The sequence below is a fragment of the Chiloscyllium plagiosum genome, unplaced genomic scaffold (assembly GCF_037043375.1).
Source record: "Chiloscyllium plagiosum isolate Xiang-an unplaced genomic scaffold, Cpla_swu_hap1 HiC_scaffold_2, whole genome shotgun sequence".
NCBI classification, from domain to species: domain Eukaryota; kingdom Metazoa; phylum Chordata; class Chondrichthyes; order Orectolobiformes; family Hemiscylliidae; genus Chiloscyllium; species Chiloscyllium plagiosum.
In genome coordinates this window covers 148,923,427-148,945,163 of record NW_028270140.1, presented here as the reverse complement: position 1 = coordinate 148,945,163, position 21,737 = coordinate 148,923,427, and the positions used below count along the sequence as shown (strand labels likewise).

At 42.0% G+C, this 21,737-nt stretch overlaps 1 protein-coding gene across 3 annotated transcripts in view; it reads left to right on the top strand.

Annotated features, from left to right (window-relative positions):
- Nucleotides 1-4,953: 4,953 nt before the first annotated feature.
- Nucleotides 4,954-21,737, top strand: part of fam193a (family with sequence similarity 193 member A) — a 233,831-nt gene continuing 217,047 nt past the window's right edge. For 2 of the 3 annotated variants that reach the window (XR_015751345.1, XM_043704026.2), the window contains exon 1: nt 4,954-5,435. Coding sequence is in view for 2 of the 3 variants with exons in the window: in XM_043704026.2 (XP_043559961.2) it covers nt 5,280-5,435 (156 nt within the window). In the remaining variant the exon portion in view is untranslated. The remainder of the gene's footprint in view (nt 5,436-21,737) is intronic. The other variant, XM_043704036.2, reaches the window with a different exon arrangement.

The window sequence follows — 21,737 nt, the reverse complement described above, 5'->3', positions numbered from 1 at the left end:
TCTTATAGATTCCAGTGAACAATTAATAGTTCAGTCAAGCAGTGAGTGAGGGTTGAAAACACAAAAGCAATACTGGCCTTTTGCACCGATTCAAAACCCCCAGCAACCACTACCAAGAAGGATAAGAGCAGTAGATTCATGAAAACACTAATAGCAGTCCCCTCAAGCCTCTCATCATCCTGACATGGAAATATATTTTTCTTCCTTCCATGTCATTTCCAAAATCCTGGACCTCCCTCCCTCATGGCATAGTGGATATACCTACAACGGTTGCACTGCAGTGGTTCAAGAAGGCAGCTTATCACCATCTTCTCAAGAGCAATGAGGCATTGGAAATAAGTGTTAGTCCAACCAGTAACATGGACATTCCCTGAATGAATTAAAAATAAAGTTAGAGCTCAGGAAAATCCATAAATCAACATGACTTGAAGTTTGCTATTTGCGAAAAATTGGAATTGCGCCTGTGCAGTTTCCAAAATCCAGGGGAATGTAGTCCCAGGAAAGGAAAATAGACAACCAGAACATGAGCAGTCATTGAGGCAGTGCATGATGGGGCATTCTTTGAAGCGTTTCAAGGCCAGGTCATTGAAAGTGAAGAATTGTTATCTCTCATATTTTAATGAGATTTGGTGACTCATACAGTTTCCTAGGTCTGTGTGATTACTAATAAATCTGTGATTTGTTTCATTATAATCGATATTTGCTGTGTTCTTTGGGATGTTCAATCAAATTTCTCTGATATCCATATTTGCCTCATGTTGAGTTTTATATGTTAGAATATGTCATATCTATCTTTAAACAGTTGGCAACTTTTTTTTCCAATGAGTTGTACGTTTGTTTAAGTTTTATTTGCAATAAATTGGATATTCTTTGTTAGCAAAAGACACCTCGTTGACTTGTTTTGAATAACATTTGAAAGGCATCTAGATGGGTATATGAATAGGAAGGGTTCAGAGGGATATGGGCCAAATGTTGGTAAATGGGATTAGATTAATTTAGGATACCTGGCCAGCAGGACCAGTTGGACCGAAGGTTCTATATCTGTGCTATACATCTCTATGATTCTATATCAAGGATAGATGGGAAAGTGGATTTTGAGCCACAATGAGATCAGATTTCATCAGATTAAATGCTGGAGCAGGCTCAGTGGGCTGAATGACTCACTTTTGCTCTTAATTCGTTTGTTTGTAAACCCTTCACTTGTGAGGTAGTAGTTCAGAACCTCTGCTGCCCCTCTCTGAATTCACATAGAAATGTTGTTTTACTTTGTTGAACTTCATCCTTGCTTTCTTGAATTTTTCCTTTTCCAAATAATTTCCATTTACCAGGAATTTTTCATTTGGCAGTACTTCTCTGTTTCAGTGGTAAAATAGGAACTGTTGATCTACAGTACTTCTCTAAATGTCCTGCTCTTCCACATTGATAGCACCCCTTGCTGAACACTAAATGCATTTCTGGTGTTTTCCCGAACCTTGTCTCAAACATCCTGGTGTCATAGATTCCTACAGTATGGAAACATGTCATTTGGCCCATCAAGTCCACACAGACCCTCTGAAGAGCACTGCACCCAGACGCTTCACCTCCCCCTCCACCCGATCACTATCGCCCTGCATTTCCCATGGTGAATCCACATCCCTGCACAATACGGGGCAATTTAGCATGGCCAATCCACCAAATCTGCACATCTTTGAACTGTGGGAGGAAACCGGAGCACACCATGGAAACCCATGCAGACATGGAGAGAATGTGCAAAATCTACACAGTCACCTAAGTCTGGAATCAAACCTGGTTCCCTGGCGTTATGAGTCACTGGTTGCTTCTTGTTTATTTGGCATTTTGGAAAGCTTTTGGGAAGGTGACAATGTCACCTGACCACATCAGAAGGATTCACAGTGTTTCCTCTATGTACTGAGTGTGGGCTCTGATGTTGGCTTAAATAACACCTTGAATAATTTGTTCTAGCACAGTTCCTCGTATAACAATGTCATAGTCCCTTATTAACTTGAACATCAAGGCCCCACATCAGCAGCACCCTGTTAATCTGCGAACATATGGTGGAAATATTGAATGGATTCCCTTGTTGCTGGGACTTTTGATTGAACCTTGCTCTTTCTATGACCAGATTTCACTGTGGACCTTCCAAGTTTTTTAGTATTTTCATCTACACTTTATCCCATATCATTGGCTATAAACCCAACTGTGTATAGATATGTACTGAACGGATACCACTTTTTCCTTTATATATAACTCTGTGCAGTCCTGTTTGAATTGAACCATCAGTCCACAGCTCATTCCCACTTCTGCCCTCATTGTGGCTCTTACCATTTACATACTGCAGTGGAATAGCATGTGTCTCAACTGTTACTGAACCACACTGACCTGGGAAAATACTTGCATTTTTTCCCTTTAATTTCTAATGAGCTATGTTTGTGCTCCTGAATTACCTGTTATACTGTTTTATCTTTGAGGTACTCCGAGGTTCTTTACTATCTCTCAGAGTTAATTTCTTCTTGTGTCTCTTGGATCTGGAATGTGCAATCAGGCTTTCAAGAATTCTTGTTTTCAGCATGCTTTATGGCGACACTCAAACATCCCTCATTGGGTGGCAACACATATACTCTGAGGCTGGTCCAGTTTACAGCCACTTTTCTTGCTTTCTGGCATGTCTAGGTTGTCTTTAAATTTGAATGAGGCTCCCTCACTCTTTTCAATGCTTTATCACTATTTATTTACACCTGTATATATATCTTTTCGAATGCAGCTCCCTTGTCCAGTGTTTTACTCCTGCTCCATCATACACTTCTCTCGAGTCTGCACTCTGTTCTAGTCTGATGCACTAATGTTGGAATAACATCAATTACATCATTGCCATTACTATATTCATATCCTATTATACTACAAATTTTCTCAATCAAAAGTACTTTTAGCTCAGTTTTGAATAAATTTAGCGATATAACTTCCAATGCTTTCTGGAGAAGAAAATTCCGCAGACTACTGTGCGAAGGTAATAAAAAATCGTTTTGATTTCTACCTTAAAAAAGATACTCTTATTCTTAAACTGTGATCCCCTACTTCTTGTCACCCCCACAAGAGACAACACCTTCCAGACCCAGGAACACTTACACATAGAAGGACAAGGGCAGCATCTTCCAAGTTTCTCACCAAGGCACTCACCACCTGACTTGGAAATATAAGCACCACCCTTTCAGTGTTGCTGGACCAAAATCTTAGAATCTGCCTAATTGTTTTCCTGGGCGGCACCGTGGTACAGTGATTAGCACTACTGCCTCACAGCACAAGGGATCCGGGTTTGATTCCAACCTTGGCTGACTGTCTGTGTGGCGTCTACATGTTCTCCCTGTGTTGGGTGCTCTGGTTTTCTCCCACAGTCCATAGATGTGCACCTCAGTTAGATTGGACATGCTAAATTTCTCCATGGCATCCAGGGACGTGCAGACTACGTGGGTTGACTATGGGAAATGCAGGTTTTCAGAAGATTGGTGCAGACTTGGTGGTGCAGACTTGGTGGGCCAAATGGCCTCCATCTGCATTTCAGGGTTTTGATGAATGGCATTATTAAGTAAAATTACTACAGTGGTTTAAGAAATAGCTCACCACCACTTTCTCAAGGACAACTAGGAATGGGCAATAAATGCTGGCCTGGAAATTGATGCTCACATCCCATAAGTGAATAAGAAAAAAAGAGATTTAAAAAAGCCAAGAGTCCTATTTGGGAACAAGTTCCCACAAGGATCACCATTTCAAAATAAGAGGTCATAAGGGTTTAAGACAGAGATAGGAGAAGGTAGTGAGTTTTCCTCACAGAAGGTAGTGAATTTTTTTTTTGGAATTCTCTTCCTCAAAAGGTTCTTTAAATATTTTAAGGCAGACCTAGCAGGGTTATTGATAAGAAAGGGGGTGAAAGATTATCTAATGTAGGCAGGAATCTGGAGTAATCAGAGCAGCCATGACGTTATTAAATGTTGGAATACACACAAGAGACTCCTCCTCTGTATGTTTGTACAAAAAGGTTTATATAAAGAAGAAATTTGAAGTGGTGTAGGGAGAAGAGAAATTTAAAAATGGGTTGTATATAAAGATTAAACAACTAAGAGGAGAAAAAGTTAGGAAGGGATTGAGAGAATAGAAAGACTTAAATATAAAGACTTAGAGGGAGGAAACAATGAAAATATTTAAGAGAGAGGGAAATGGAAAGGTTTCAATATTAACACTAAGATAGTTAACCAGGGGAAAATATTAAAAGGTTTAAGAATGGGAAATGGGGAGCCATTGAAAGATTTAAGAATTAAACACAAAGTGATTTAACTGGGGGAAAAGATGGAAATAATTATGAAAGGGAGATGGGGAGTATTGAAAATATTTAAGAATAAAGACTCAGGTTTAAGCAGGAGAGAAGGTGGAAAGGATTATGAAAGAGAGATGGGGAGAAATGGAAAGGTTTAAATATAAAAGTCTAAGAGAACTGACAGGAGAAATAGATGAAAAGGATTATGGAGGGGAGGACGAATATGGAAAGATTTAAGAAGAGAGCCAGGGGCCTGGGAGGAAATTGAAAGGGGATGAGAAGAGCTGGCAGTTGAGGAGGAGAGGGGGTGGTGTGGGGGAGGGTAAAGAAGACTGCCTGGGTGGGGGAAGGGAAGGAGGGAGGATGGGACTACAACGCCCAGGGTGCAGTGCAGGCGGCGCAGGCGCAGTGAGAGTCGGCCTGCCCGGAGAGGGAGGGAGAGAGGTCCGGGTCCGGGGCCGGCGCGGTGGCTGCCGGGATAGGGCCCTGCACTCCGCCGCCATATTGGTATCGGTTCGGATTCTGTCAGAGGCGCTGGGAGCAGGAGTCGAGCCCTGAAACCGGAGCAAGCGACACTTCCACCGGCGAGCAGGAGGGGGGAGGGGGGTTGGGGGCCAAAACAAAAGGAAGAACGAGAGGAGGAGGAGGGGGGGGAAAAGAGAGTTTTTAATTAAAAAAAAAGAAACAGAGGGACCAGCCTCCGTACGTTATCACCAGGGAGCGTGAAAAAAAAGAGGGAGAGAGAGGGTGGGGAGGAGAGAAGAGCCAAAAAGGAGACGATTCTCTCTCTCTCTCCCCAAGGATACTCTTTACCCCTCCTCCACCTCGGATCTCCTCCCTCATCAAACACCCCCCTTCCCACTTCAGACAGTCTGCACCTTCCCCTGGGCCTGATCCCTCCCTCCTTCACACCAGCTAACACCACCTTCCCCCCCCCCCCCCCCAAGACACATACCCGGGGCCCTCCGTCGCAATGAGCCCGGCCGACGCCAAAAGGGCGAAGAGGAGGAAAAATAAGCGGGGCGGTGGCAAGACAGTGAGCCGTCAACAAAAAGCCCTGACGCCCTCGTCCAGCAACGGGAGCAGCGGCGGAGGAGGCAGCGGCACCAACGGCACCTTACACGGGGAGGTAAATCAAGGAGGCAGGCAGGCAGCCCTCCTGCATCTCTCTCTCACATATACATACACATTTTTATATACAGAGAGACATAAAAGGTTGATTTTATTTGGGGGGGGGGGGGGGGGGGGTGGGGTGTTGGTAATTACAAACGCACACCCTAGTCAAACAGATTAGCCGGTGTGCCTGACAGGGACATGTAAAGGGCGTTGTAAACCTCAGCCTTGGTCTCTAGGCCTCTTGTCTGCTACCTGCAACTCTGAAACCCAACCAGAACCCCCCACCCCGCCAATTCAAAGCAATGTATTCCATCTTTTCTTCTCTTCTCTCTCTGTCTCTTCTCCCCCCCCCCCCCCCCGTTCACTTCCAGAAAGGTTCATTACCTTTATTTAATCCAAGCTGATTCAGTACATCTTTAACGTTTTTTTTCGTCTCTATGTGTACATACACAAAGCAGTTTGCACTATATTTCCGTGCAGTATATTAATGAATTTTCCATTTCTAAGGTTTTGAGATGAGCAGTGACCTGATGTTAATTTGTACTGATTTCTTATTTTTGAAGTTCACCTGCATGTACCAAAAAGGTAGTTTATTTGAATTGATGCACTTTCCATTATCTTTTCTCATCTGTATTTCAGTTGTTTACTTTCTTTATGGTATTGATACAGTATACAGTACTGTGCAGGGAATTGCATTTAGAATATCTTACATTTGTACAATATAGTGTCTTGGAATGCTTGTGATTTGTTATTTTGAATGTAAAATAGTTGGGATGTTTCATGTATGCTGAATGCAAAATTTAAATGGTCAATTTTTTTGCAAAGAGTGTTGTACTAGAATGACTAGTCATATATCCTCATAGGTGAAAGTGAGGACTGCAGATGCTGGAGATTAGAGTCAAGAGTGTGGTGCTGGAAAAGCACAGCAGGTCAGGCAGCACCCGAGGAGTTTCTTTTGCTGATTCCTGATGAAGGGCTTTTGCCCAAAACATTGACTTTCCTGCTCCTCGGATGCTGCCTATGCTTTTCCAGCACTACACTCTTGACATACATCCTCATATCACTGATATGGGTATTAATATGTTTCTCGGCCAAATGCACAAAATGATCGAAGCAGGTACTATTATCTTTTACTGAAACAAATTCTTATTTATGTTGAACTTGTTGACAGATCTTGGTAGAAGGTAACCTTTTCAAATTGGAACTCTGGTTTAATACTTAAAATTGATTCTGTTGTCCAAATTTGATCTTGAGGAAAACTGACATTTGTTTTTCTAATTTAAAATAAGTGATTCAGTGTGCTGCTATTTTCAAAATAAAGGTGGTCAGTTGTATTTTTAAAATGCGACATTTGAAATTTCATGCTCTTCAGCTGCAGAATAAAGTGAGGTACTTATTAGAGTAGCAGTTGTATTTGTATGGTGCCATAACATGTTGACACAGTAAAGGGGTGGTGGGGGTTTGGTCAGAGGTAAATTTTCATGAGGGCCTTTGAAGAACGAGGGGCAGAAGTTTGTGGGAATTCCAGATCTAAGGGCCTAGACAGGTGAATGCATAGCTGCCAATGGTGGGGTTAACGATGGGTACAAAGGGGCTCAGTGATTAGCACTGCTGCCTTACAGCGCCAGGGACCCAAGTTTGATTCCAGCCTTGGGCGACTATCTGTATGGAGTTTGCACAATCTCCCCGTGTCTGCGTGGGTTTCCTTCGGGTGCTCCGGTTTCCTCCCACAGTCCAAAGATGTGCAGGTTAGGTGAATTGGCCATGCTAAATTGCCTGTAGTGTTAGATGCATTAGTCAGGAGTGAATGTAAGGGAATGGGTCTGGGTGGGTTGCTCTTCGGAGGGTCAGTGTGGACTTGGTGGGCCGAAGGGCCTGTTTCAACACTGTAGGGAATCTAATCTAATCTAAAAAAGCCAGAGTTGGATCAACATGTTGGGGGTTGGAATTGATTGGGTATATAATGTGACGTCTTGTAAGGATTTAAACAGGGTATAATTATAAATCTAGGGCTGGCCTCAGCCAGTGTAGGTAAGTAATCATATGATTATGGATGATTATAGCTTGCAGTTCAGATATGGTCTACAGAATTTTAGGCCTTTTAATTTTGTGAAAGTTGGAGATTGCAAAGTTGGCCTGAAGAATGCTGAAATAGTCAAGTCTGGCTGGAGTCAAGATGTAAAGGAGGGTTTCAGCAACAGGTGGGCTGAGTGGAGACAGGTGATATGGAGGTGGGAGCAGGTGGCCTTTGTTATGGTGAAGTCTTCAGCTTTGGTTTGGGTATTACAAATTTACATGTGGCAGTCCAGACACACAGTTGTATGTCAGCTTGAGTTGCTATTACAATTGTCAGAATTTGCTTTAATGCTGATCTTTAATTTTTGATATGGTCCATGGTCTTAACGGGCATAAAAATTCAAATACAAGTGATTCACTTTGAGTGTAATTGTTTAGAAATGACATTTTGTGCTCTGGCATTGAAAAGGTTACTTAGCTATTTATTTTAAATGTGTGCATTTATGCTTTAAATTCAATATAACCAACTTTTTTCAAGTTCAGTATTTCAGGTCCTCTGTCATAATTTCACTGGACCCTGAATAATAATTTATTGAGTTAGATGATCTTTAAAAATCTATCTTGTCATTAGCTTTCTTTGTTAATTCAATGTAAACCTGTTATTATTGATTTCCCAGTTTTGGTCATTACAGTACTAATTTGGAGAAATTTGAGTAATCGTGTACACATTTGTGTGTGTATTTTCTGAGCCTTATCACATGGTTAGGTCAGTTGTAAGTGATGTGATTTTGCTTACTGATGAATAGAGAATAGTTAATGATGTTCAGCAACACATACTATCTTTTTAGAGACAAAAGATCCTTCTGGAAGTTGGGTGAGCTGTTCAGAGGTGTGCAATAAAGTAGAGGCTTTAACTTGTTTGGAGCAAGAGGAGATAATGAGCCGCGCAAAATAAGTTTCCATTTGCTTCTCTTTGGATTGACACTTGATGATGGAACAAACACTGTAATGCTGTAGATTAGCAGAAATCCTGTTGTGTAGGATGTATACTTGTTGTGACTGGTTATTTGTAAAGAAAAAGAAATTTGTGGTGGTGGCTCATAGCGTGGGTGATTGAAATCAGTTTTTGTTGACTAGTTATATTAAGGTTTAAATTCTGGAACCAGAAATTAGGGGAAGGCATTGATATAGTCACAATGTCATAGACTAGTAATCCGGAACCGCAGACTAATGTCATGGGTTTAATTTCTATCATGGCACATGGTAAGTTTTGAATTCAATAAAATTTCTGGAATAAAAAGCTTAATGGCAACTTTGTAACCACCATCAATTGTTGTTTTAAAAAAAAAATCCATCTACTTCTCTAATATCCTTTTAGGAAGGAATCTGCGATCCTCATGTGGTCTGGCCAACATATCACTACAGACCCACAGCAATGTGGTTGACCCCTAACTGCCCTTTGGGTGATTAGGGGTGGACAGTAAGTGGTGGCCCAGCTGGCAACACCCAAGTTCCATGAATTAATAAGATCTCCCAAAATTTGAGAAGAATCTTCAAAGTAATTCATTCAAATATTTAAAGTTTACTTGATAAATTTAGTTTTAACCGATGTCCGTTCTCCATCTTAATTTGTACATCTTATGAATTGTTAGGTGACTTTGCTCAGTACTTCATGTATTTGAAAATTTATTAACAATAGACAATGTTGGAGACATGAATTGCCTACTGGTCTGCCTGTTAGAGAAGAAAATGTCTTTTGGATGTGAAGTATTGCAATTTTGTGGTTTGGGCATCAGTACCAACTGAAACACTTGGCTGTTTTGAATTGGTTAAGAGTGTGGTGCTAGAAAAGCACAGCAAATCAGGCAGCATCCGAGGAGCAGAAGAATCAATGTTTCAGGCAAAAGCTGTTTTGAATTGGTAGTGATTCATTGATGCCACATTAGATAAGTGATCACTTTGGTTTGTTTAACTCAAAAATAATATTTCAGTGAGAATTAATGCATGCTTTGTTTGTTTACTGAGACAATGGCAGAATATAAACCATTATTTTTTACTGATACTGCTATTTGCATTGTTTCAGTACCTGTCACATTTAAATTTCCAATACAGTTGACATATCAGAACCCAATTTAGTTCAAATAAAATGCTGCATATGTCATTTGGGTAACTTCGCTAAATACCTTGCACCCAAGTTCACTAGAATATGTGTTTGCAAATTGGGGAAATTATGGTGGAGCGAAAATGTATACTAGTGTTGGAAATTGAGAATTTCAGAAGGAAACAAATGAACAATAGTTATCTCTGGTGTTAGTGACAACGGGCATAAAAATCCAAGATTAGTACTGAAATGAAGGGGGAGCTTCGGAGAATTAAATATGCATGATAGTCAGGAGTTGACCAACAGCCCATTGTGACTGCTTTTTAATAAGACCATGGCTGATTTTCAGCTGCAACTCCACTGTCTCACCAACTTCCCATATGCCTTGAAATCCCTGAGGGACCAAAAATTTGTGTCTGAACCTTAAATGTATTCAGTGATACAGCATCCAAAACGCTCTTGGGTAGAAAATTCTGAAGATCACAACCCTTTCAGTGAAGTAATTTCACCTCATTTCAGCCCTGAACCTTTGGCTCCTTATTCCAATACTCTGCCTCTGAGATATAGGTTCCCCAATTGGCAAATAACCACAATGTCAATTTTATATGTTCCAATGTGATTTCTTCTTTTGCTAAACTGTAGAGAATATTGACCCAATTCACTTAGCCTCATCTCTTTCTCTCATAGGACACCTCTTTCATCCCAGGACCAATGCAAATAAGCACTTCTTTAAATATGAGGACCAAAGCTACGTGTGGCTTTACAAATGCAACAAAGCTTCTGTAGATATTCCTAATCAAATTGATCAGTTGTGTTATGACACATCTCTGGAGCTGGTGGCACCTGAATTGGAGCTTTTTGGGTCAAAGGTTCTGTATTCTTGTAAGGGCAAAGACAGCAGAGTCCCAGAGGACTCTGAAGATGACTGGTGGTGAATTTAAGTTGAGGGTCACCATGCCTCAGGTGAGGGGAAAGGTTGAGAAGGCAATACCTTCATAGTGACCTTAGCTAGACTGAGGATTGAACCCGCTCTATTGGCATCACTGCATTGCAAACCAGCCATCTGTACTAACTGACTCCATTCCTGTACTGCATTAAAAGGCTGGTAGGTATAGGGAATGCTGGATAATTAAAGAAGTTGAGGGTTTGGATAAGAAAAAAAAGGAAGTATATGTAAGGTATAGACTGGATAGATTGAGTGAATCCTTAGAAGAGTATAAAGGAAGTAGGAGTATACTTAAGCGGGAAATGAGGAGGGCAAAAAGGGGACATGAGATAGCTTTGGCAAATAGAATTAAGGGGAATCCAAAGGGTTTTTACAAATACACTAAGGACAAAAGGATAACTAGGGAGAGAATAGGGTCCCTCAAAGATCAGCAAGGCAGCCTTTGTGTGGAGCCACAGAAAATGGGGGAGATACTAAATGAGTATTTTGCATCAGTATTTACTGTGGAAAAGGATATGGAAGATATAGAATGTAGGGAAATAGATGGTGACACCTTGCAAAATGTCCATATTGCAGAAGAGGAAGTGCTGGATGTCTTGAAATGCATAAAGGCGGATACATCTCCAGGACCTGATCAGGTGTACCCTGAATTCTGTGGGAAGCTAGAGAAGTGATTGCTAGGCCTTTTGCTGAGATATTTGTATCATCAATAGTCACAGGTGAGGTGCTGGAAGACTGGAGGTTGGCTAACGTGGTGCCACTGTTTAGGAAGGGCGGTAAGGACAAGCCAGGGAACTATAGACCAGTGAGCCTGACGTAGGTGGTGTTGGAGGGAATCCTGAGGGACAGGATGTACATGTGTTTGGAAAGGCAGGACTGATTAGGGATAGTCAACATGGCTTTGTGAGTGGGAAATCATGTGTTGCTGGAAAAGCGCAGCAGGTCAGGCAGCATCTAGGGAACAGGAGAATCGACGTTTCGGGCATTAGCCCTTCTTCAGGAATCCTGAAGAGGGGCACTCGAGCTAATGCCCGAAACGTCGATTCTCCTGTTCCCTAGATGCTGCCTGACCTGCTGCGCTTTTCCAGCAACACATTTCCATCTCTGATCTCCAGCATCTGCAGACCTCACTTTCTCCCCGAGTGGGAAATCATGTCTCACAAACTTGATTGAGTTTTTTGAGGAAGTAACAAAGAGGATTGATGAGGGCAGAGCGGTAGATGTGATCTATATGGACTTCACTAAGGCGTTCGACAAGGTTCCCCATGGGAGACTGGTTAACAAGGCTAGATCTCATAGAATACAGGGAGAACTATCCATTTGGATACAGAACTGGCTCAAAGGTAGAAGACAGAGGGTGGTGGTGGAGGGTTGTTTTTCAGACTGGAGGCCTGTGACCAGTGGAGTGCCACAAGGATCCTTGCTGGGTCCTCTACCTTTTGTCATTTATATAAATGATTTGGATGCGGGCATAAGAGGTACAGTTAGTAAGTTTGCAGGTGACACCAAAATGGGAGGTGTAGTGGACAGCAAAGATTACAACAGGATCTTGACCAGATGGGCCAATGGGCTGAGAAGTGGCAGATGGAGTTTCATTCCGATAAATGTGAGGTGCTGCATTTTGGGAAAGCAAATTTTAACAGGTCATATACATTTAATGGTAAGATCCAAGGGAGTGTTGCTGAATAAAGAGACCTTGGAGTGCAGGTTCATAGTTCCTTGAAAGTGGAGTTGCAGGTAGATAGGATAGTGAAGAAGGCGTTTGGTATGCTTTCTTTTATTGGTCAGAGTATTGAGTACAGGAGTTGGGAGGTCATGTTGCGGCTGTACAGGACATTGGTTAGGCCACTGTTGGAATATTGTGTGCAATTCTGATCTCCTTCCAATGGAAAGATGTTGTGAAACTTGAAAGGGTTCAGAAAAGATTTATGAGGATGTTGCCAGGGTTGGAGGATTTGAGCTATAAGGAGAGGCTGAACAGGCTGGGGCTGTTTTCCCTGGAGCGTCGGAGGTTGAGGGGTGATCTTTTCGAGGTTTACAAAATCATGAGGGGCATGGATAGGATAAATGGACAAAGTCTTTTCCCTGGGGTGGGGGAGTCCAGAACTAGAGGGCATAGGTTTAGGGTGAGAGGGGAAAGATATAAAAGAGACCTAAGGGGCAACTTTTTCACACAGAGGGTGGTGCGTGTATGGAATGAGCTGCCAGACGAAGTGGTGGAGGCTGGTACAATTGTAACATTTAAGAGGCATTTGGATGGGTATATGAATAGGAAGGGTTTGGAGGGATATGGGCCGGGTGCTGGCAGGTGGGACTAGGTTGTGTTGGGATATCTGGTCGGCATGGATGGGTTGCTCCGAAGGGTCTGTTTCCGTGCTGTACATCTCTATGCCTCTATAATTGCCTACTGAATCAGCATAATAACTTTGGGATATTTGTATAGGCACATCCACATTACTGCTCAACAGCATTTACAAGTTTTGAACCTTTTTTTAAAAGATATGTTTTACTGTTCTTAAGTTCCGAGTGCCCAATTTCCTCCTCCTTCACATTGTACTTCATCTGCCAACTTGTCATCCATTCACTTGTTCTATCTTTAGCTCTACAATCTTTCTGTGCACTCCTCAAACATGCTTTCCCATCAAGCTTTGTATTGTTGGAAAACTTACGTATGTTCTACCTCTCCTTGCAATCTATGAAGTAATTAACTGAGGCCACAGTACTGATTCTTGTCAACTTGAAAATACCCCTTTTTATCTCTAATGTCTGTTTCCTGTTCTCGAGCTGACCCATGACCTAATGACTCTATTCACTTGGAGTCATGCGTCATCTATCTCAATTTTCCTGCATTATCCCCATCACCCTTAATTCTCTTTGTGGCTATATAAAAAAGTACACAGGACTTCAGAGCTGGAAATGGTCATTCAACGTTTCATCCCTACTCCATTATTCAATAAGCTTATAACTGATCTGCTGTGGTCTCACTACTACTTTCTTACCTGCTCCCATTGCTCCCTTGTCTATTCAAAATCTACCTCTGCATTGCATTAAAGACCAGCCCTCTACTGCTTTTTGGGGAAGAGACTCCCGTAGGCCAACAAACCCCTGACAACAAAGAACTTCTCAAAGTTGTAATTGGAAGATCTCTTATTCTTTCTCTATCCCCTTGTTTTCTTTCCTTGTAGAGGAAATATCTTTTCTGTTTACAGCATATGTTCAAATTTTTGGATGTTTCTACAGGACCACCTTTCATTCTTCTAAACTCCAAACAATGAAGTCCTAACCTGGTCACTCTTCCTCTGTAAGAAGTTCATCTCATGACTGAGCAAAGTGAACCTTTGCTGAACTGCTAATGTGTAGATTGTTATTTTCAAAAAGCAGACAAAAACAACATGATACTCCAGAAGTGGTCTTGCTGAGGCCCTGTACAAATTATGTAAAACTTCTCAAATTCTTTCTTTTTTTGGAATAAATGGCAACATTCCGTTTGTCTTTTTAATCACTTGATGTACCTACACACTAATGCTTTCTGGTTCATGAATTAATGCACTGGCATTTCTCTATCAGAGTTCTGCACTGTCTGTCCATTTAATTAATGTTATCTTTCTGTTGTTTTGTCTCGAGTGGACAAATTTCCATTATCTCTCTCATTCCAACTGCCAAAATGGTACCCACTCACTTAACCTCCTTTGCAGATTCACTGTCTCCTCTGCCAACTTAGCTTCCTACCCAACCTGGTGTCATTGGTAAATTTGGCTACAATTCGATCGTTCCCTTCATCTAAGATGTTGGCATAGATTCTATGTAGTTTCTGTTGATTTCAGTCTTCAAAATACTGGAGAGGAAATACTGGAAAATACCATAGACCACTGCATTAAACAATTCCAAAGAACTGCTAGACTCTGGAAACATTTTAAATATTCATTTATGGGATGAGGGTGAAGCTGGTTAGGCTAGCATTTATTGCTTAACTTGGAGGCTAGTTAAGCTGTGGGTCTGGAGTCACAAATAATCCAGGCCAAGTAAGGATGGTAGTTTCCTTCTAAAGAACATTAGTGAACCAGATAGGTTTCATGATCATTATGAGACTCTTAATTCCAGAACTGTTCTGAAGTAGGACCCTGGACCCAAGCCTTAACTTTGTCTCCGCAGCTGCTGCTAGACTTGCTGTGATTTTCCAGCTATTTCTCATTTTCTTAGAGGGTGGTGAATCTTTGGAATTCTCTGGGTACAACAATCTCTTTTCATTAAAACAATGGCAATATTTCAAAAGTTTATAATTGACAGTAAAGTGCTTTGGAATGGCGTTAAGTGAATGGCACTGTACAAAGCTATCTTTCGTCTCAGTCCTCAATAACCTACCCCTTTCCCTGAGACTGTGACCCCTAATTCTGGACTTTCCAATGAGGACATGTTTATTCATGCAAAGAATTACTGGGAAAATATACCATAAGTGGTTAAAGAAAGCCAACTCACTTTTTTAAGGAGTGAATGAGAAATATTTTGAAAAATATCAAAGGGAACATAAAGGACAGAGAAACAGCATTCAAATTGAAGTCTCAAAGTTAACATTGAAACTGGTACAGTGAGTCATAAAGATGTACAGCACGGAAACAGACCCTTTGGTCCAATTTGTCCTCGCCAACCAGATATTCTAAATTAATCTAGTCCCATTTGCCAGCACTTGGCCCATATCCCTCTAAACGCTTCCTATTCATACCCATCCAGTTGCCTTTTAAATGTTGTAATTGTACCAGCCTTCACCACTTCCTCTGGCAGCTCATTTCATACGCACACCACTCTCTGCATGAAAATGTTGCCCCTTAGGTCTTGTATCTTTCCCCCCTCATCCTAAACCCATGCCCCCTCATTCTGGACACCATCACCACTCTCTCTTTCCCGCCCCCCCCCCCCCCCAGGGAAAAAGAAAAAAAGACCTTGTCTATTTATCCTATCCATGCTCCTCATGATTTTATAAAACCTCGGTCACCCCTCAGCCTCCAACGCTCCAGGGAAAACAGCCCTAGCCTCTCCCTATAGCTCAAACCCTTTAACCCTGGCAATATCCTTGTAAATCTTTCCTGAACCCTTTCAAGTTTCACAACATTCTTGCTATTGGATGGCAGTAGACCAGAATGGGTCAAATGATCTGCATTGGTGTTTCTTTTCACTTTTGTGATGCTCCAAAATTTCATTGCCATAAATATGGAAGAAATAATTATGTTCCAGTTTAGATTTAGTCATTAAGTGTAGTTAGGGATAAAATCTTCAGCTGAGCTGCTGGCGCATCCTATTGCTGGGGATTTCACAAGACGTTGATTTGATGCTATTCTGTGATTTTCTTCATTTCAGCTAACAGTAATCTAGTACTTAAGAGAAAGTAAAATCACTCCATGTGTGGGACAGCTGTAAGATTGAATTTTCAATTTCGCTCAGTTTCGTAGGGTAAAAATGAAAAGATAACACCAAAGAACCGTGGATGCTGGAAACAGAAACAAAAATAGAAACTGCTGGAAAAACACAAGTTTAGCAGCATCTCTGGAGAGAAAGTGGAGTTAACATTTTGGGTCCAGTGTTCTCCTTCAGAATAGTTCTGAAGAAGGGTCACTGGACCCGAAATGCTAACTCTGTTTTCTCTCCCTTGAATGGGAATAGGCTCAACCTGCTCAAAGTTCTCTCCCAAGACCACCTGTGGTTTTGAAATCATAGGTCAGAGTGAGTAAGGGCAGCAAGTTTCTTTTCTGAAATTACATTACTGATTTGCTGAGGATTTTAATGGCAGTTTAGTAATTTCAATGTTAACATTATTCATATAGGCTTTTAATTCCATGTTTAATTAATTGAATTTAAATTCTCCACTGCCAGTGGTAAGATTTGAACTCGTGTCTGAACCATTAGTTCAGTAACACTGTGCTACTGTATCCTGTCATGATGAAATCCATTTTAAAAATTGTTTAATATGAAGAGGGTTGCACTTCAGATGTGGATGGGTGTCCTTGGGCAGTTGTCTCTTGTAGGTGTAGAGAAGGAAGCCATAACTGAATATAGAAGCATGAGATTGAACAGGGTTGGGAAATTGAGGGAGATATCTTTGCATTCCATGTATAATCTCGATGTTTTAAAATGAAAGTACAAATATGTTGTGGTTCTGTTCGCCGAGCTGGAAATTTTTGTTGCAAACGTTTTGTCCCCTGTCTAGGTGACATCCTCAGTGCTTGGGAGTCTCCTGTGAAGCGCTTCTGTGGTGTTTCCTCTGGCATTTATAGTGGCCTGTCCCTGCCACTTCCAGTTGTCAGTTTCAGCTGTCCGCTGTAGTGGCCGGTATATTGGGTCCAGGTCGATGTGTTTGTTGATGGAGTTTGTGGATGAGTGCCATGCTTCTAGGAATTCCCTGGCTGTTCTCTGTTTGGCTTGCCCTATAATGGTAGTGTTGTCCCAGTCGAATTCATGTTGCTTGTCGTCTGTGTGTGTGGCTACTAAGGATAGCTGGTCGTGTCGTTTCGTGGCTCGTTGATGTTCATGGATGCGGATCATTAGCTGTCTTCCTGTTTGTCCTATATAGTGTTTTGTGCAGTCCTTGCATGGGATTTTGTACACTACATTAGTTTTGCTCATGCTGGGTATCGGGTCCTTCGTTCTGGTGAGTTGTTATCTGAGGGTGGCTGTTGGTTTGTGTGCTGTTATAAGTCCTAGTGGTCGCAGTAGTCTGGCTGTCATTTCTGAAATGCTCCTGATGTATGGTAGTGTGGCTAGTCCTTTGGGTTGCGGCATGTCCTCGTTCCGTTGTCTTTCTCTTAGGCATCTGTTGATGAAGTTGCGCGGGTATCCGTTTTTGGCGAATACCTTGTATAGGTGTTCCTCTTCCTCTTTTTGCAGTTCTGGTGTGCTGCAGTGTGTTGTGGCCCTTTTGAATAGTGTCTTGATGCAACTTCGTTTGTGTGTGTTGGGGCGGTTGCTTTCATAGTTCAGGACTTGGTCTGTGTGTGTGACTTTCCTGTATACCTTTGTGGTGAATTCTCCGTTCGGTGTTCTCTGTACCATCACGTCTCGGAATGGGAGTTGGTTATCCTTTTCTTCTTCTCTCATGAATCGGATTCCTGTGAGTGTGGCGTTGATGATCCGGTGTGTTTTCTTTATTTCTGTGTTTTTATTGATTACAAACGTGTCATCGACATATCTGACCCAGAGTTTGGGTTGAATTTGTGGGTAAGACTGTTTGTTCCAATCTTTGCATTACTGTTTCTGCTATGAGTCCAGAGATCGGTGAGCCCATGGGTGTTCCGTTGATTTGTTCGTATATCTGGTTGTTGAATGTGAAGTGTGTTGTGAGGCACAAGTCCAGTAGTTTAAGTATGCCGTCTTTGTTGATAGGTTCAACGTCCTGTTGTCTGTTCTGTATGTCCAGCAGGTTGGCTATTGTTTCTCTGGCTAGGGTTTTGTCAATAGAGGTGAACAGTGCCGTTACGTCGAATGAGACCATAGTTTCTTCCTTGTCTATGTGTATATTTCTGATGATGTCCAAGAATTCCTGTGTTGATTGTATAGATTGTCTGATGAGGTGTTTCAGTTTCTGTTGTAGTTCTTTAGCCAGTTTGTGTGATGGTGTCCCTGGTAATGATACTATGGGTCTGAGTGGACTGCACAAAACACTATATAGGACAAACAGGAAGACAGCTAACGATCCGCATCCATGAACATCAACTAGCCACGAAACGACACGACCAGCTATCCTTAGTAGCCACACACACAGACGACAAGCAACATGAATTCGACTGGGACAGCACTACCATTATAGGGCAAGCCAAACAGAGAACAGCCAGGGTTGAAACTTTATTGCTGGAACAGCACAGCAGGTCAGGCAGCATCCAGGGAACAGGAGATTCGACGTTTCGGGCACAGGCCCTTCTTCAGGAATGAGCAGAGAGTGTTCAGCAGGAGAAGATAAAAGGTAGGGAGGAGGGACTTGGAGGAGGGGCGTTGGAAATGTGATAGGTGGAAAGAGGTCAAGGTGAGGGTGATAGGTCGGAGTAGGATGGAGGCGGAGAGGTCAAGAAGAAGACTGCAGGTCAGGAAGGCGGTGCCGGGCTGGAGGGATCCGGCTGAGACAAGGTGGGGGGAGGGGGGATGAAGAAACTGGTGAGGATACGCAGGTCATTGGACTCATCCACCGCCAAACCACAACAACGCGACGGTCGGAGGAGGAGCGTCTTATCTTCCGACTGGGAACCCTCCAACCACAGGGGATGAACTTGGACTTCACCATTCCTGAAGAAGGGCCTGTGCCCGAAACGTCGAATCTCCTGTTCCCTGGATGCTGCCTGACCTGCTGTGCTGTTCCAGCAATAAAGTTTCAACTTTGATCTCCAGCATCTGCAGACCTCACTTTCTCCTCGAAGAGAACAGCCAGGGAATTCCTAGAAGCATGGCACTCATCCACAAACTCTATCAACAAACACATCGACCTGGACCCAATATACCGGCCACTACAGCGGACAGCTGAAACTGACAACTGGAAGCGGCAGGGACAGGCCACTATAAATGCCGGAGGAAACACCACAGAAGCGCTTCACAGGAGGCTCCCAAGCACTGAGGATGTCACCTAGACAGGGGACGAAACGTTTGCAACAAAAATTTCCAGCTCGGGGAACAGAACCACAACAACGAGCACCTGAGCTACAAATCTTCACCCAAACTTTGAAAGTACAAATATACTTTGTCACTTACATTTCTCAACTCTCTTGCAGTAAAATATATTTTGTCTCCAGATTTTCTCACTGTTTCTGTGCTGTACATCTCTATGACTCTAAGTGTTGTGTTTTCCCAAACCATGTTACCAACTCAGCTGAGACTGCGTAGTCTTAGCTTTGGCCTCACTCGGCTGTCAGTGTTAATCCCTTGACAGGAAGCTCAGTTCATCTGCTGGAACTCTCATCCAGGCCATTGTTTCTTTAGATTTGACTATTACAATGGTCTTCTGGCCAGCTTCCCACGTTATAAGCTCGAGCTCAACAAAAGTTCTGCCTGACTCATACATTGCTGCTGTTCATCAACCTGCATTGACTTTAATTCAGCAATTACTCTGTTTTAAAATAATCACTCTTATTATCACTCTTTTCCCTTTATGGCTTCACCCCTCTTATATCTCTGACCACCTCTTGCTTTACAATCCTCAAATGTCTGTGCTCCTGGTCTCTTCAGCATTATGAATTTTCTTCACTTCATTAGCAACAATGCTTTATGGTTTCTAGGCCTTGAGTCCTGGAAACCCCCCTCCCCAGAACTCATAAACCTACTGAGTTATTGGTCACCTGTTATGTAGCTTGGTGAAAAATGTACCTTTTTAAAGCTACTGTGTCAATGCTGTTTAGAGTAAGGACATAGAATGCCCTGCCTGCCAATGTAATTAACTCAGCCACATTAGGGATATTTAAACAGTACTCAGATAAGCATATGGATGGACTTTGATTAGTACACAGGTTGGTGCAACATCGAGGGCTGAAGGGCCTGTTCTGCGCTGTATTGTTCTATGTGAGTTGCTGGGGCCTGCTTATGATGGAGAGCTAGCTGTTTTATGGAATAACAAATCGAGGAACATTTTGTAAGAACATCTGGTCATTGCTTATGGAAAATCATAGCATGTTCCCTGCTTATGGAGTTGTGTTAGAGGCAGAAGTTGAGTGAAAATTATTAACTCAAGCTGCAACATTCTTTCAGATCAAGGAACTAGTGTGAAGATTGTTTTTTCTACCATTTGCTTGTGATGGTATTACTATTTCTGTGATGAAGAAGCTTCCAGGGGATGCTGAGTTTGACTATCTATTTGATTTTGTCCTGAGATGCTGAATGGAAATATTAGCTGCCTTCAATAAGGTTGATGAGAGGTCTTCAGTTGTTTGAGAATCATGGCCAAAATAGGTAATATTATGCATTGTGGAGAAGTTTTGAATTTGAAATATAATTTTGACATGAACACTTGATGCCATTGAAGATTTAAATGATTTTGATGCCTTGGCAGTTAAGCACTTGTCATTCCTCCGTCTAAGTTTTCTTTGAGCATAATTATAATGCATTTCAGATCGAGGAGCTAGTGTGGAGATTGCTTTTTCATCCTAGGTACCAGCCATATTTCTCTGAATGCTCTCCTTGGTCCTTAAGCAGTCCTCCATGATCAAGCATGGCTTGAATTCACTTCAGTTCATTGAATTCGGAGATGATTAATTAGTTCAACCATGTAATCTATGAATGCTATCATATAACAGCAGGTGGTGCTTGCAGAATGAGTTCTTTAGTTTTTGCATTCTTTCTGAAGTCCTAATTTCACCTCTATTTACGATGAAGTCTCTTGCCTTTTAATGCCTTTCCAAATGAGCCTTCTCCATTCCGGTCAGTTGGATCAAGTCATGGTCTTCCATGCCGTAACAGACATTTGATGGAGTCTTGGAGGGCATCATTCAAGTGTTTCTGCTGGGCTCCTGGGAACCTCCTGCTTCTGGAGCCTGGTGTCATGCATACAATGTTCATGCCCTATCTGGAGAACTAGCATTGAGAGATTACTGCCTCACTGCTAGGCATGTTCATTTGGGAGAACGTACTCCTGTTATCATTGTATTTGAAAGATCTTGCAAAGACACTAGTGGTGGTGCTTCCTTTGTACTTGAACTTATAGATGCCTGCTGAGAATTATTCAATTTTCCAAAGCATCTGAGAGGGTGGGAGTACAGCACGAGTGAAGGACTGCTTATTCAAAAATAAGGAAGCTTTACAAATATGTTAAATACTTTGTAGTGATAATCTCACTGGACTAGTAATCCAGACTCCATGCTAATGTTCTGGGAAAATCAATTTGAATTCTACCAAAACAAATGATGAAAATTGAATTCAGTAAAATTATGGAATTAATGCTTAAAGAAAGAGGACCTTCAGTTTATCATATCTTCATTATTAATACAAAATCTTTCACATCGCATCCTATTTTTCAACACTTGGCCCTAGCCTTGTCTGCTAATTGTTCATCCAAATACTATGAAAATGTTTTGACTGTTAGTGCACTTTCAGGCATTGAGTTCCACATACACCCCACTCTTTGGATGAAAAAGATTTTGCTCAAACTCCTGCCCTTGCCTTAGTTCTATGCCCATGTTTATTGACCCCTCTGTGAAGGGGGAAATGTTTACTTGTCATGGAGTCATAGAGATGTACAGCATGGAAACAGATCCTTTGGTTCAACCTGTCCATGCTGACCAGATATCCCA